The 16158-nt window shown below is 34.1% G+C and overlaps 1 protein-coding gene across 2 annotated transcripts in view; it reads left to right on the top strand.

The window, feature by feature from the left end:
• Positions 1–15629, top strand: part of LOC124421848 (inhibitory POU protein) — a 37946-nt gene extending 22317 nt beyond the window's left edge. Inside the window, exons 3-4 of one of the 2 annotated variants that reach the window (XM_046957505.1) lie at positions 7359–7547; positions 14399–15629. In XM_046957505.1, coding sequence (XP_046813461.1) covers positions 7359–7547; positions 14399–15163 — 954 coding nt within the window. In that variant the 3' untranslated portion in view covers positions 15164–15629. Of the gene's footprint in view, positions 1–7358; positions 7566–14398 lie in introns of both variants that reach the window. The other variant, XM_046957504.1, reaches the window with a different exon arrangement.
• Positions 15630–16158: the final 529 nt, after the last annotated feature.

Genomic DNA, 16158 nt, shown 5'->3' with positions numbered 1-16158 from the left:
AAAGAAATTAGTCAAATTCTTAGCTTGTTTCTTTTCTTTGTCGATTTAATTTTAATACTAATATTTGATTAGTTTCGAAATCTGTGAATGAGTTGCTTGACATCGTCCCGAATTATTTCGCAATATGTCTGATTAACATTAAATAAAGACCGTTGTATGACAATTTCGTTATATATAAACAGATAGAAAAAATGATTTTCTTGAAATACAATTTATTTAATTTTTATATAATATATAAAACTTTTTTTTAAAAACGGACAGCGTCCGTAAAAAGCTTTCATTCACTCGTTATAATTTTTCATTAATCTATATATAACAGTTGGATTGTATAATTTTTTTTATAAAGTAATTCCCTTCTCTATTTTTCAATCATTATATAATAATTCTTACCTAATTCTTACCTATTATATACACAACAATAACAACAACAACAATACGTTTATAATAAATATTAGTTTATAGGGAAATATAAACAATTCAATATATCTGCCAAAATTTATGCTTGTAAAGTATTCATACAGGGTGATTAAAATGTTCCCTAAAAATTGTTTTATTGTTGATGTTAGTTCGCAATATTCATGAGATCTGTTTTTATAAAAAAATCTTCGATAAAACAAGGAAATATACATTTATGGAAGAATACTTCTTGTACTTACTATAGATAAATGTAAAGTTTGATTGGATTGTGAGGTAAGAAACAAAATATTTGATAGAAGATAATCTAACGAGGCTGACTTTGATTATTTCTTTTACGGTACCTTTTTTCGTTATATGTAAAATAACCTATATCGAGGTAGGTTATTATTATAAGATCTCAGAAAATTTTTATCGATTATCATTATTATCATTACTATCATCACGAAACGAAAAGATTTAGATGCATTGGAAAAAAAATTTGTAAGATTTTCTTGAGAAAGTTCTTGATCAATTTTGGATCAATCATGAGATAAGAAACAGAAGTTTAAAAAAAAAATGAACGCAAGAAAGAGAATTCGTTGTGTAGAAAATGTCCGATGATATTTATATCTTAACAGAGTCACGTAATTACGGTGGTTGGGTTCGCATAAATTCGCTAACTCATGGTTATGATTATGGCCGAAAGTAAAATGATTATTTAGATATACGATGAACTAGTACGAGGATAGTTTGAGTGTCATAAAAAGAACTCAAGTGTCAATTATGCTTTCACTGATGCAGTAGACACCTGCAGCTGTGAGCAATCCATTCCGTTGAACAATTTTTCTTAATTCTCTTTTCTTTTTTCTTTTCTTGAGTATATAAAAACTCGTGTTACCCTAACAAACTGTACCTTCTTTTCTTTTCGTCTAAAGAATTACTTTCTGTTTTTAGCAGAACATCTGCGACGTTTGATCGGAAATCGTTTGATTACTTTTTTTTCAGAAAACGTCGCAGTTATATATGAATTCTCATTTCTTTTTACGATGATATCGATCGAAGAGAAACGAAGAAGCACAGAGAAGAGAGAGAGAGAGAGAGCGAGAGAGAGAGAACTGCTTTTATTATTCGATACTAAGTTCGATGTAAATCCAAATTTTGTATTAATTGAATCCGATTCTTATCCAGGAAGAGGAGAAGGAGGAAAAAGAGGAGGCGGGGGAGGAGAAGTTAAGCAAATTTTAATTGCGCTATAACGAAGAGCGGTATAATATTCCTTTCTAGACAGTAGGTACTCCGCCATGCAAGTGATAATTTGAACAGTCTGCTTGTTTTCGTGTCAGACGTCAGATTTTCTGGAAGAATTCATTTATTCATGGCTCAGACTACTCCGCGATGTAGGTTATCGGACGGAAATAACGTAATCGTCCCAATTTGCGATATCCGATACTCGTCGGTCCCGAGTATGCTCTGTATTCAAATCGGTGTAACCACGATTGGATCGGTAATTAATGACGTAAATTCACTCGGATACTCAACTGCTACGTGTGATATACGCCGATGCCCATCTTTTTCTCTTATTGGAAATGAAAAATGATTAAACATAGAAAAACAAGATAAATAGGGAAACTATCTCTCTTTCTCTCTTTCTCTCTCTCTCTCTCTCTCTCTTTCTTTCTCTGTTTCTCTCTCTTTCTGTCTCTCTCTCTCTTTCTCTTTCTCTCTCTTTCTCTCTCTCTCTCTCTTTCTCTTCATTCCATGCATAACAACGTAGCGCAAGCTTTTAATGCAACTTTGATGATTATTCGATCGGCAACCGAATAATTCCACGAAACGATAATCGACAGACGTAAACAGATTTTAATAACCAACATCAATTATATATATCGAATTACGATAAATTTTCCAAGGAGATGGATCTATCCTAATTAAAATAGCTATCTAACTGATCTAAGTTTTATTAAAAACATTCCATGGTATAACAAATTAGTTTTCCTTGCATCGGTGGTTATAAACATTTACCAGATAAAATATTGAAATTTCTGATTGAAAAATTTGATCGAAATTGTTACGATTATCTATTTAATAAATTGTATATCGTTGATTTAATCGCCTTCGTGGGCGCATCAGCAAGAAGAGGGCATCGATAAATTAACTCCCGTTCTATCTTCCGACAGGGTGCGGTAATTCAATTGTAATTGGCTAATCCTTAACGGTGGCTCCACTCGGAAGACGTATTTAGCTGTTGCGTGGGGTCCTGCCTCTACAGGCAGCTCAGAAAAATGACTCTATTAACCGCGGCGACGTGGAGAAGCGAAACATGGAGAAGGGAAGAAGAGAAAGTTTGCTAAACAGCTCTACGAGCTGTTAACCACGTGCTCTAACAAGAGCAATCTGTATCTTTGCCCTCTCTCTATCTTTCCCTCCTTCCCTTTTTCTCTCTCTCTTTCTTCATCTATCGTTCTCGTTCTGTCCTTGGCATTTCTTACAGGATAGGAAGGATCGTTCCTGAAATTCGAGAGAACGTATGATCATCTCAGGTGCTTTGACCGACCCTAAACAAGCCTTACATTTGAAGAAGAAGAAGAAGAAGAAGATGGAAAAGAAGAAGAACTCGAGGTTTTTCGAAACAAAAGCTCCTTCATGATTTATCGCCCTGTTAACACTTTCCAAGGGCGAGGCATTTGTTTTCTTTGTAACAACGTTTCTCTCGCAAATGGCTAGCATTTATCGCTCGCTTCTGAATAATGTTAAATGGAATTAAGTAAATAGATTGCTGAAGAAACGAGGAGCCTTTGATCTTCTTCTAATTTCTATAGAAATAGTTACTAGAGTTCTCTTTAATCGAGTCTAATCTTTCGACTTTATTTGGGTCAATAAAATTTTAATTACAATCTTCTCTTTAGCTCGCGATAATTCTAATAGTCTGTGATATGATATTATTAAATGATCAATTTTTATTGAATAATTTATATATATATATATATATATATATATATATATATATGTATATTAGTAAGTATAACGCTGATTTATATGTTCGACGAATAAACTCGTTCAGGTGTAAAGCTTTCCATTCGTAAGAGTCGTCCAGATAATCGCTTTTTTCTCGTTCGTACGAGTCGACGTCGCAAGGGAATCGGAGTGTATCTAGGGATGATCGAAAGAGAAAGGAGGAGGAACGGTGAAAGGGGCTGCCGCCACGAGATTAGAAAAAGTGGCGGTGGTTCAGCAACCTAGAGACAGCGAACAGGGCATATAAGGTAGTAGTAGTGCTCGTACCCGACGAAGACACGAGAAGTTCATAAATAATCGAAGCGCCGGAGTACGACGGTGGTTTTCACATGAAACATTGATCGAGCAATGCGGACGTTACTGCTCGTAATGAATATAGGAGCAGTGAATCACCTTTGGCCCCGTCCTACCGAGCACATCGTGCTAATGATATTTTGATAACTCTCGCGTATAAATTTTCGTGGGCCGTTTTCATTACAATACCCGTAATTTGATGAGTACTTTTAAGAGTCGCTGAACGATCGGTTTTTTTTTTTGAAAGATTTTCAAGGTCGACTTGAGAAATTCTGAATGCGACTAGTTTCGTTCTTTTCTGTTATTGTGTTTATCTGTAAGCATTTTTTTGCGAATTTAGAAAAGAATTAATCAATATTTTTTATTGTATTTGTATAACTATAAAAAATTACGTTTTATAATTGTTAATACTTTAATATAGAACAAAATATTTGACTTTTTAATAAATGTTCTATGTGAATTTGGCGAATAAATTTTTTTTGTTCTCAAAAGAGGGAGAGAGAGAGGGAGAGAGAGAGAGAGAGAGAAAGAGAGAGAGAGATTGCGAGAGAGAGATAGATAGATAGAGAGATAGATAGATAGATAGATAGATAGATAGATAGATAGATAGAGAGAGAGAGAGAGAGAGAGAGAGAGAGAGAGAGAGAAAAGAATATCATAATCTCTGCCTATTGGTAATTTCATTTAACTCTATAGAAACAACGTTATGGGAATTGACTTCATCGGCGTGTTAAATTATTAACATTCCACAGAGCGAGAGGTTAACATTGAAGACTCGTTTTCCGCACGTTAGTTGGTATCCAATTTAAGTTTAATAATGTGACTACGAGTTTTGAAACAATGCAGTAATAAAATACAAAAATAATCAGCAATACCGCTTTATAACGTTAAACTTTTCATAATTCTTTGGATAAAAGAGAGGCCGACTCCATTCACGTTAACAGTTTTCTTTTATTAACGAAATGCTTTTGTCCGCGAGGGTAGGTATTTTATCGATGAATTTTTCCCATTTTACAAACGATTCGCATAATATACATTTTAGCAGTCACATTCACTGAAGCGTTAATTTCAACAATTGTTTTGTACTCGAAAACTAAGTGAAACCTTTCATTTAAAATAGAATGGTTTTCTTTCAAAATGTGGAGTTATAGATTTGTTGCATAAAAAGAGTCAATGTTTTTTGTTGATAAATAAAAAAGCTAATAAATGTAAATAAGTTCTAACCAGTTAATACACTAACCCCGTACATCAGTATTTGTTAATTTTTATTTCATTTGCTAGCTTAAAATTAATTGTTACTAAACGTTCGCCAAGGATTTTATATTTTATATTATATAATTTTTTTCTTAATAAAATAAATATCAGAAGTATGAAGGATTAATTGGACAGGAAAAAAATATCTAATACAAGCTAATTTTCTTCGAATTTGGTATATATTCTTGGTCAAAGAAATGCACTATACTTTCCGGACAACGTTCCAGTCTTGCGAGTTCGAAGGTACGAGTGACAGATGTAGTTGACGCGAAATGTCCCATATAATATCGATTGCCACGTTATAGAAGCGTATCTGAGTAAAAAGCGACCATGAATCCAACGTATAACCGTTATTAAGAGAACCCCTATCGAAATGGATGAAACAAACTCTTGACGTTCAGAAGAAAAAGAACGTATATCATGCCACGTCGGATACTGTTTCAGTGCATCCCTTTTACGTCTTATCCTTTCGTAAGAAACAATCAAAATTAATGATCTTAGACGACGCAAGTATATAAATCAATAAGCACGATGACATTAATGTATTAAGTATGATCAGGAACATAACGTTCCTTCAAAGAACTTAATAATTTGAAAATTTTCTATGATTTTTAACAATTAATTTATCATATTTAATCATCTGCAAAAATATATTCTAATATATTAATATGTTAATATTCAGTATCTTGGTTACGTTTGATTACATCTATTGCGTATTAATCCAATTATATTAGGTTGGAACATAAATCGATAACTTAAAAAGGTATTGATATCTTTTTTATATTTTTAAAATAAACGAAAAAAAAGAATAACAAGTAAACAAATGTCCAAAAAATACATTTCAGATTATTAAATTATTAATATCGTTTCACCCTTTCATACTTATATTTCTCTTTGAAAATATATTCGAATGTGTTTATATGTGCAATCTTCCTCAGCTCACGTTTCATGCTATTTTCATTGGCATTGAAAGTTGACTTTTTGGGGAGGGTTCGAATCGTGCTACTTGGAAATACATAGAAGGGACTGGGAGCCCCTGCTATCGTCCAGTTTCATAACTAACACCGTTGACTGTCCCGTCCACTATCCCTTGGGTCGTCTGGTTAAGTGTACATCTTTCAGATCAACTCCTGGTTAACTTGTGACGAATGAATTCGATTTGCGAATATTCTGGGGTAGGTGCCATTGCGAATGCGATTACTAAATTGATATCGTTACGCTTTAACGTATGATAATATTGTACGGTTTGTATTTCGAGCAGAGAGAATACGTTTCCTTTGGTAAATAAGATAGCTACCATTTAGTAGGTACGTGTTAATGATATCGAAAGTATGTCAATAATGTTATACATATTATTGAAACACGTAGCTTTACTATTGAATTCTTTTAATATTGTTATTTATAACTAAGAAGATAATTAAAAGCGCAGTCAAAAATAGCACAGAACTATTGTTGTTTAATTTACGTTGATTTTCGGCCGTTTTCATTTTTGTTTGTCGATATCTTAACGAATAGTATACGATAGAAATTTTAATGTATATAATTAAAGATGATTAAGAGTTTTGTGTTATTTTAAAATGCAAAGAAACGTTTTTATACCAAATCGAAAGTCTGAAGAAGTTCGTAGTAGACCATTTTGAGTCTTGGTAGAAGAAACTATTTTCGGAATATCGATCGTACGGCCATGCTGCTGTAGAATACTCGAGCAGTTTGTTGTCTGGATGCTGTTCGATAGGATAGTTTTAAAAGCGGATGAAAAGCTACACGATACATACGGATTACATGCATATAATATTTATTCATATTTGCGTGTCGACGTTTTAGATAACGTCTATGATTTCGAAATGAACGTTCAAAATACTTGAGAAATATATCTATAATTGATTTTAGGAAATATATCGCTCTTGCTAATAATCTTAATAAGTTGATAAATAAAAAAAATGTCTCCTTAATCGGACATTCGAAATTTTGTAGGTAAAACCTATGTATATACGTATGATGTGTCTTAAATTGACAGGTAACACGTAGCAACGTTTATATACGTCAATCATTCATACGATCTGATCATAGAAATACCATTACTTAAAATAATTTAGAATCGATGTATTGATCGAATAACACCGAAAATATTGCACAAATTGCAGAATTCGAGGTAATCTTTATGATTTTATATTTCTTGTAATACATTTTTATTATCTTTAAAATCTAAGATAACAATTGTTCCGTTTTGAATTTTATTTGGTCGAGATTAAAATCTCTCGTTGTTTTTATTTTAAAAATTTAACAAGCTCCATTTATCAAAATCTAGTTATAGAGCATTTCATCCTATCCATCGATCAATCGTAGGTAAGAAATCCCATCTTCAATTATCGTCACGCACGGCATGCTTTCTGTTTCAGGGTGACTTATTCGGGGGCTTGAACAGCGGTCTGCAAGACGGCTTACTTTCAAGGGCGGAGGCTTTAGCTGCGGATTTGGGAAAGCACAACGCGGGCACTCCAATGCCTTTGAAACACGATCCGGTTTCCGTCTACCATCATGGTGCTCACATGCCAACCCCCCATCCAAATAACCGGCCGCATCATCAGGTACAATCACACCTCTTTGTGAGTTTGCATTTATGCTATATTACATTCGTCCCTATGGATAAGATCCTAATATTTTTCGGGAATTCTCTAAAAATTTAAGATATCAAAAAAGTCGATCAAATTCTTATTTTCAATTAATGTGAATTTATTTTAAACAACATGTTGCTTTTAATTATAAAAAACGAATGATCGGTGGATGATATAGTCAAGAGAGTATATTGACAAATAATATATGTAAGGAAAAATATTAGAAATATATTGTTGAAAATTGATGGCACGTTAATTTTACTCTACTAATAGGCAGGCGCAATGCTGAGAAAAACAATGTTGTGCTCGACTAATGGTTAAATATTGAAAATATATTTAGTAAATGTAAAAATATAAAAGAAACAATGCCACATGCTGTTCGCTAACCCATCGGTTCTTTTGTTGTTTTGCTGTTACGTTATTCGTTAATTGCTCTCGCTTGTTTCGCTGGTGCGTCACTTGCTGGACGTTATCGCTGTTTCGCTGGTACGTTATTTTGTTCAAGATTCACGATTCAAGTCTCTATCGCACATTCACTCTTGCCCTTTTTATCGTTCTCTCTCTCTCCCAATATTTCAGATCTTTTCTTTTCGTAACTATATGCACCTCACACATGTACACAACTAATTAATGTAGAACCTTCCATTTCTTTATTCATTTACCAATCGATATATCACACACATACATATACATGCGATTAGTTTTAGCTCTGGAACCTTCCGTCCCTCTGTTCATTTGTCGATCGACATATCTCACGCATATACACACACATGCGATTAGCAAGTTCTAGAAACTTCCATCTCTCTGTTCATGTTTTGATCGGCATACCTACGCATCCATACACATATACGACTAGCAAGCTGTGGAACCTTCCTTCTCTCTGTTCATTTGTAAAAGTTTCGTTGATTTTTTAAGTAAAAAGAAAGTAATATATTTTTATACAATGTGTTTATTAATATTTTATTAATAACTGAATATATATATATATATCAAATATTATAATAGATATATATTTGATATTATATAATACTATTTGAATATTGTAAAAAATTATATGGTACTATTTGAAACTATATCCTTACTGTTTACAATATAAGTGAACTTGAAGCTTTTCAATAGTCGTTAATTCGTATATTCATACTACTTCGTCTTAAAATGTACTTAACACGTTGCATATACATAGATAATAGATATATCTTGTATTTTATATTATACATTAGCTATAAATTTTGATTATAATCAATATAACAGGGAATAACAAATTTGATGGTTTGAACTGTTTATCTAAAATATCTAAAATATTATGTATAATTATATTGTGATATAATTATACATAAATACATATAAAAATTATGTATAATTATATAGTTATCTAGAAATAATATAAGAAACGATAGAAGTAAACAAATGTTTGCTCTATTATATGTTAAAACATTCGCTGACTTGACAATGTCTTTAGAAATGCAATACTCAAATATTATTAGTTTCTTAAAGTACATTGTTATGTTTGTTTCCAATATTTTGTATCATTTATTTGCTCTATATGATATGACTTAGTTTTTTTATATTTTTTAAGACATTAATAAATTATAATAGTTTCACAATTTCAATGTATTCAAAGTATACGAAATGTTTGAAGATAGTATCGTGATAAAGACATAAAGCGCAACTCCGTTCAGTTTACTCGATGGGTATAGTAAACGAAACGCGAGCATAATGTTACTTTATTAATATCGACGTTCATACTGGCTTGGTTCATCGATATAACGATTGCTTTAATGACGAACTTGGTTCCAGCATTATACAGTATGTGAAGTCACGTAGATATACATACACATGTACATACGAATCGTCTATGGTCCCCAATGTTCGTGCATATGCAACAATAAAATGAAATGAGTTCCGACAGTGAGTTAAAATGGCGGAGAATAATTAATCGACTCGGACATTTATCGCGGTTTATAATTAATCGGTACTGTTGAAAAATGTAACTTAAGCAGTATGTTCATCGGCGAGTTTAAATAATAGACAAACGAATGAGTGAAAATTTTAATTTTCGTCCGATTTAATTATTGCCGTGAATGCCACGTTCAGCGACTTCGTTTGTAATGCAGAAGCAATTTTACTGGTTAAAATGCTGGTACGTAGGGAGAGAGAGAGACAGAGAGAGTGAGAGAGAGAGACAGAGAGAGAGAGAGAGTGACAGAGAGAGAGAGAGAGAGAGAGAGAGAAAGAGAGAGAGAGTATGATTTGTGGCACCGCTAATATTCAACTTCTGGTTTTCAATTGATCGTCTTTTTGCGGTGTTTATGCTAATTCAAGCTCAATCTGAGGCTCCATGAGAGTGTATAAAAGAGAAAAAGAAAAAGAGAGATAGATAGATAGAAAGAGAGTTAGAGAAAAAACGAATAGGATGGTAAGAGGGTGTCCTAACCAATGTGCTTCGAACCGGAATGATCGCGTAGGGGCGTTCCTTGTATAATATCCCGGCTCTGGGACGACCTGTAATGCTCTCTGCGGGATACAATAAACTTTGGGGATCGTGAATCGCATTCGTACGGCGAAGGTTAAAAATACATTTCGTGTAACTCCCGGATATATCGGATTCACGGATTTACGACAACGTATACTCGTGAAGTTGACTTCGTCCGAATTATTAGGTAGAAAGAGAAAAAGAGAATTATTTTATTAGCTTTTGGCATATTCATTTGGTTTTTTTCGTACAATTGTCCTTAAACTCTCTTATATTCTCTGTTATTTCTTTAAACCTTTATTTGATAGAAATTATAATCTTATCATTATTAATGAAAAAAATAAATAAAAAAAATGAAATTAAAAAATGAATCAGAGATATAGATGTGATATGTGAAAATTTTTAATCTATTTGTTCGATGAGATCAACACCTCCCTTATTTGTAAGCACGTTGATCATTAAGTAACCAGGCGTTGTCTCGTTTTTTGACTTGTATTCTCTTTTTTTTTTTATTCCCACTAGTATTACTACAGATGGTCCAGCCTCCCATAAACTTTGTTTTTATTTGTGACGCTGACGAATTCAATAACAACGATCTTGCCATCCCTGCGGCAATGTGGTGTAACTGGTAACGTATTACGTTCACGGACGCATGTAACGAATTTCGTATAACCCTGGACCAAAAGAGGAAAAGAGAAAGAGAAAGATAGATAGATAGAGAGAGAGAGAGAGAGAGAGAGAGAGAGAGAGAGAGAGACGACTAACCCTAGCATCGTGTCAGTCTAATGATGAAATATTGCAGCGAGTCTCTAGGGCCCTACGCTCACTATGTTGCTCCGTGGTCCCTTACCCACTCTATATTTGCCGTCAAACTCTCTCTGGCGGCCCTATCGTAGTCCTCGCAAGCCTGGGTAACAACTATCTCGCGAAAATTCGTGCTGAACCAGTACCATCGGCTCGTAGACTATCGTACTATTCTATTCTCGCGAGAATAGATGTTTGCGAACGAGCACTCGTCACGATACTACTCGTTATTTATGTTTCGAAGGTGAAAATAAAAGAAGCTTGAGAAGAAAACGTTTGAGATACGTATGTCTCTATCATTCATTAATTATAAAATCATGAATTAATCCTTCTATAGACGTAATCGATAAATAAGAAAATAATTTATTTTGAACATTTTAAAACAATAAAATTTTAAATAATATAAAAGAATTATTAGCAAAGATAAATAATTTATTTTTAACAATATAAAAAATACCCTATTTTTTTACATTAATCTATCGCATTGTTTTATATTTATGAAATATTATTTGACCAATTTTTATTCCATACAGAAATTATAAGTTCTATAAGTTTTATGTTATTAGTATATCTTTTTTCTTCTAAAAATTTCAAAAAAAATAAAAAATAAGTTTATTTAAGGATTAAGTTGAGTAGAATTAATTTGATTCTTATACGAAGCTTATTCATCCTTTCTAAAAGGAAAAAAGAAAAGGGTAGAAAAAGGCATGAGCGTTTTCGAATAAAATTATGATTATTAGTCATTTAGACGTTTATGATATTTAGTCATTAATTCAACGAAATAATAATAATAATAATAATAATAATAATAATAATAATAATAATAATAATAATAATGATGTTTGTTAATATTCATTCAGTGATAATAATCTTTTCGTTAGCACATCCAGAAACATGGAAATATATATATATATATATATATATATATATATATATATATATATATATATATATATATAGAGAGAGAGAGAGAGAGAGAGAGAGAGAGAGAAAGAGAAAGAAAGTGAGTTATATCTGGTCTCACGTTCACCTTTTTGTAAAGTCGATTCTTTCGTTCGTTTATGCGCGCGAGTCGTCGACTTTTATGATGAGCAAGCTGGCTATAGAAGTTTCCCACTTGTTCCCCACGTCGTGCTCATCGTTTTATCTTACCGGACAAGAATATCCATTAAAAGTACTTTATCCTTTTCATATCTGAACAGGATATTTGAATTTTCTATTCTTCGCTCGTATCCTTCGGAGGTAAAAGTAGGCCGCGGAGTGCTACCGTTTACACACCAATGCCGTACCGACCTTATTCTTGCCCAATTTATCTCAACTTACCAATTGAAAACATTTTGGATTCGATCCACGTATACATGCGTATGTATACCTATACATATGCATGTAGGTATGTACATAAACGGATAATATCAATCCCAACATTCGGAGTAGCATTGGCTTTGAAGAGAAAATATTTGATCAAACAATTCTAATAAATCTATGTCAATATTTTTTATTAAATCTTTCTCTGTCAACAAATTATTAACATCAAATTTAGAGTATTATACGTAATAATAATGGATTCGAAGATAAATTTAGAATTTTAATAAAGGGCACTGATCGATCTTTATTTCTGAATGTCTTGAGATCGTAGAAACATATTATTTTTTTTTTTGAAAATATAATCAAATAAGAAATATTTCGAGAAGTAAAAAATAGGAATCGAGGATCATTCGATTTCGCGAGATGTACGTGAAAGAAAATCAGTGGCGCGAAATTTCAAAGAAGCCTAGCGATACAGAGTAAGAAGAAGGAGAAAAGGAAGAGGAAGGAAGGAAGACTTTATGCGAGGTGCTACTCACAACGGGGGTAGCGCCACTCAGAGCGGTGAAAAATATGAAGGGAGCTCATAAATAATTTGTAAGGGGTCGCGCTTGCTGCGCTCTGTGACGACGCTCGTGGCATGTGCTGCATAATTGTGTGCGCTGCCTTGTATACATTTTCTCTTCTTCACCCTCCAAGACACTTATCTCTTTCTCTCTATCTTTCTCTCGTTATTCATGTATCTGTCTTTTTTTTCTACTTTTTTCCATCTTTCCTTTCTTTTACATATAAATACACGAATGCATATATTTGTTTTTCCTACTTTCTTCCTTTTTCATGTATACTGTAGTAAAAATGTAAATAATGTACGCGTCCATTACGTTAAATTCTTTAAAACGAGTTTAAAATAAGAATTACCACAACAATTTTTCTCTCTCTCTTTCCCACTCTCTCTTTTTCTCTCTCTTTTCTCTGTCTTATATTTCATCAAAATGTTCGATCGTTTATTCCATAAAAAATTTTCTAGTTTGTAAGACAAAATGGTCCGATATCGTTCGACTAATAATACGCTCATAAATCGACACGCGCAGACTCGTGACAATCGATTCCTTGAAAAGCCGTCTCCGGACAACGTTATTTTGGCATTTTATGCTGATTTTTTTCTGCTCAGCTATCGTGACCTCTTAGTAAGGATAGTTAATCTTCACTGACGTTTCATATCGAGATAATATCGATATTTCTTCTTTATTATGAGATATTGAGATAATTCGTTTGCTCGAATTTTAGTGCGACCTTCCTTTTACTTTCGTTACGATTTTTCTTTCATTACAGATATATTTATTTATCTCGTTGATGAAGATTCCAAGTGGTTAGACGTTTAAGATAATTACGAACTTTCATGATCGTTTGAAACCGGAGCATGCATACAAAAGCACGGTCGTTTAATTATTTACTAATAGCTTGAAAATTTAAAACCACAACCATGATACAAGCAATCGTGGACATAGTCACAAATAGTCTAAATAATCCGATAATATTAATCACACTGCGAATAGATCCGATCGTAATGCATAATTAAGTTAGTCTACCGAATATCAGCTTTTTTTTCCAAAACATTCATAGTTAATGGCAGGTGAATGGCACAACGTAATCATTTTTACTCATTTAATATATTTTAAGTTCTGTATTAAAAGACATGATTAATTTGGAATTGCAGATAAAAAATAATTTTAATAGGATTCATACTATCGATTTAATTAAAAAATAATGATTGGGATGAAACGTAAGAAAATAAAGTCATAGATCAAGTAGAACGTTGTTTCTGCTCTTCCCATAAATTTTACATAATAAGTCTTTGACATTACTTTCGATTTCTCGTCAAATCTTTTTAACTTTGACTGATTTCATTGAATGGTCAAAATGAAAACGAATTGGGAAAGTACTCGAATTGATCGTCTTCTTGATACTTTCCATTATCGAACGTCTATTTTCAGATCATTGAGAGAATAGAAGAAAATGCGGTGCAATCTTATATTTCATATCGTATCCTGCAGTTTGGATAAACTTATAAAAAATCATATAAAAACGGCGACCGTCGTAAAACTTGGTGAACTTTCTAAAAACAAAATCGAAATAAAAAGAGAGAAAGATCATTAAGAATAACGACGCGAGCCGTAACGAATCCAGATTGTATCGAGTACGAAGGAACGCGAATTAAAAGTACATAAATTACCTGTTGCAGATGAGTCACCCTGGAATGGAAAGCCTGGACATGTTGGATCCAGCAAATTCCATGACAACCTTGACGCCAATGTCTGAAGGAGCTGGTGGTGGTCCGGGTCATCACGCAGGTATACATGGACCTTCGGTGTATGGTGGAATGAACGGGATGATGGGACATCACCATCATCACGGTAACCTTGGGGGTGGAGGTGGAAGCGTACCGCATCCTGCTCATCATCATCCAGCAATGGCGGCAGCAGCAGCAGCGGCAGCAGCAGCGGGTCTTCATCCTGACGCTGATACAGATCCACGAGAGTTGGAGGCGTTCGCAGAACGTTTCAAGCAGAGACGTATCAAATTGGGCGTGACACAAGCCGATGTAGGCAAGGCTTTAGCGAATTTGAAGTTACCAGGTGTGGGTGCACTTTCTCAATCGACAATATGTCGTTTCGAATCGCTCACTCTCTCACATAACAATATGATAGCACTAAAACCGATACTCCAAGCCTGGCTGGAAGAAGCCGAGGCTCAAGCAAAAAACAAAAGACGTGATCCAGACGCACCATCCGTTTTACCAGCCGGTGAAAAAAAACGTAAGAGGACTAGCATCGCCGCGCCGGAAAAACGCTCGCTCGAAGCATACTTCGCGGTACAGCCCAGACCATCCGGTGAGAAAATTGCCGCGATCGCGGAGAAGCTCGATCTTAAGAAGAATGTCGTCAGGGTCTGGTTTTGTAATCAACGACAAAAGCAGAAGAGGATGAAGTTCGCGGCTCAGCATTGACCCGAGGGTGGCTTGTGACAGCAGAACTGACCCTACCAGTTGCCCAGTCTCGAGCCGAAACCCGAACCCCTGACCGAATTTCAGGGCTGGCCGTGAAGATTCAAAAAAAAGTTTTTCTTCGTCATCTATTTTCTTTATCCTGATCTCCTTCTTCTTCTTCTTCTTCCTCTTCTTTTTTTCTCCGATGTGTCTCGAAAAAACGGCCCGAGATTTCTACGGCTTGATACTGTGACCATCTGGTGCAACAAACCAGCTGTCGTCAGTGACACTGTTGCAAGCTGATATCGAAAAGTGGCTACGAAAAGCCGCATTAGACGGTCTCTCTCGACGCGTTGTGACATTGAATCTACCTTGTTTCGATGTGTCGATGAAAGGACGATTTTGTTTGGCTCTTTTAAAAAGGGGGGATTTTCTCCTGTCTTTGTTTTTCTTTTTCCTTTTTTTCTTTTTTTTTTCGTTTCTTTATCAATACTATCTTGCTCATAATCGACAAAGTAAATAAGATTCAAAGAAATCTCCGTTCTCTATAACAACCAGAACAGCGAACACTTCGATTTTACGAAGCGATCGCACGATAAACCGTTTTACGAGCTCGTTTTACCCCTTTCGCCGTCATCGTATACGCCTCTCTCGAGCAAAATGTGTTTCCCCATCAACAAATCGAATCTTTCCGAACTGACTACTTCAGTTTTTTACGATGAAAAACATAGATACGTGCGAGAGAATCCTCCCTCGAATAATCGATCGAAAAAATAGAGAAAATCGAGAAATCAAGAAAGAAAAGACCGAAAACGGAATAAATGCGTCTCGGAAAGTACAATTCGAAACATAAAAAATATAAAATATGTATTGTTATAAAATCGTCGCGCATTCATATCGCGGCGAAGTAAAAAAAGTGATATTAATCCTAATGATGACGCTCAGTGAAGTGTTGTAAAGAAGTGAACGAAAAGAAAACTAGAGAGAGAGAGAGAGAGGGAGAGAGAGAGGGAGAG

The sequence above is a fragment of the Vespa crabro genome, chromosome 2 (assembly GCF_910589235.1).
Source record: "Vespa crabro chromosome 2, iyVesCrab1.2, whole genome shotgun sequence".
Classification (NCBI taxonomy): Eukaryota; Metazoa; Arthropoda; class Insecta; order Hymenoptera; family Vespidae; genus Vespa; species Vespa crabro.
This window is presented reverse-complemented; position numbering and strand designations above follow the sequence as displayed.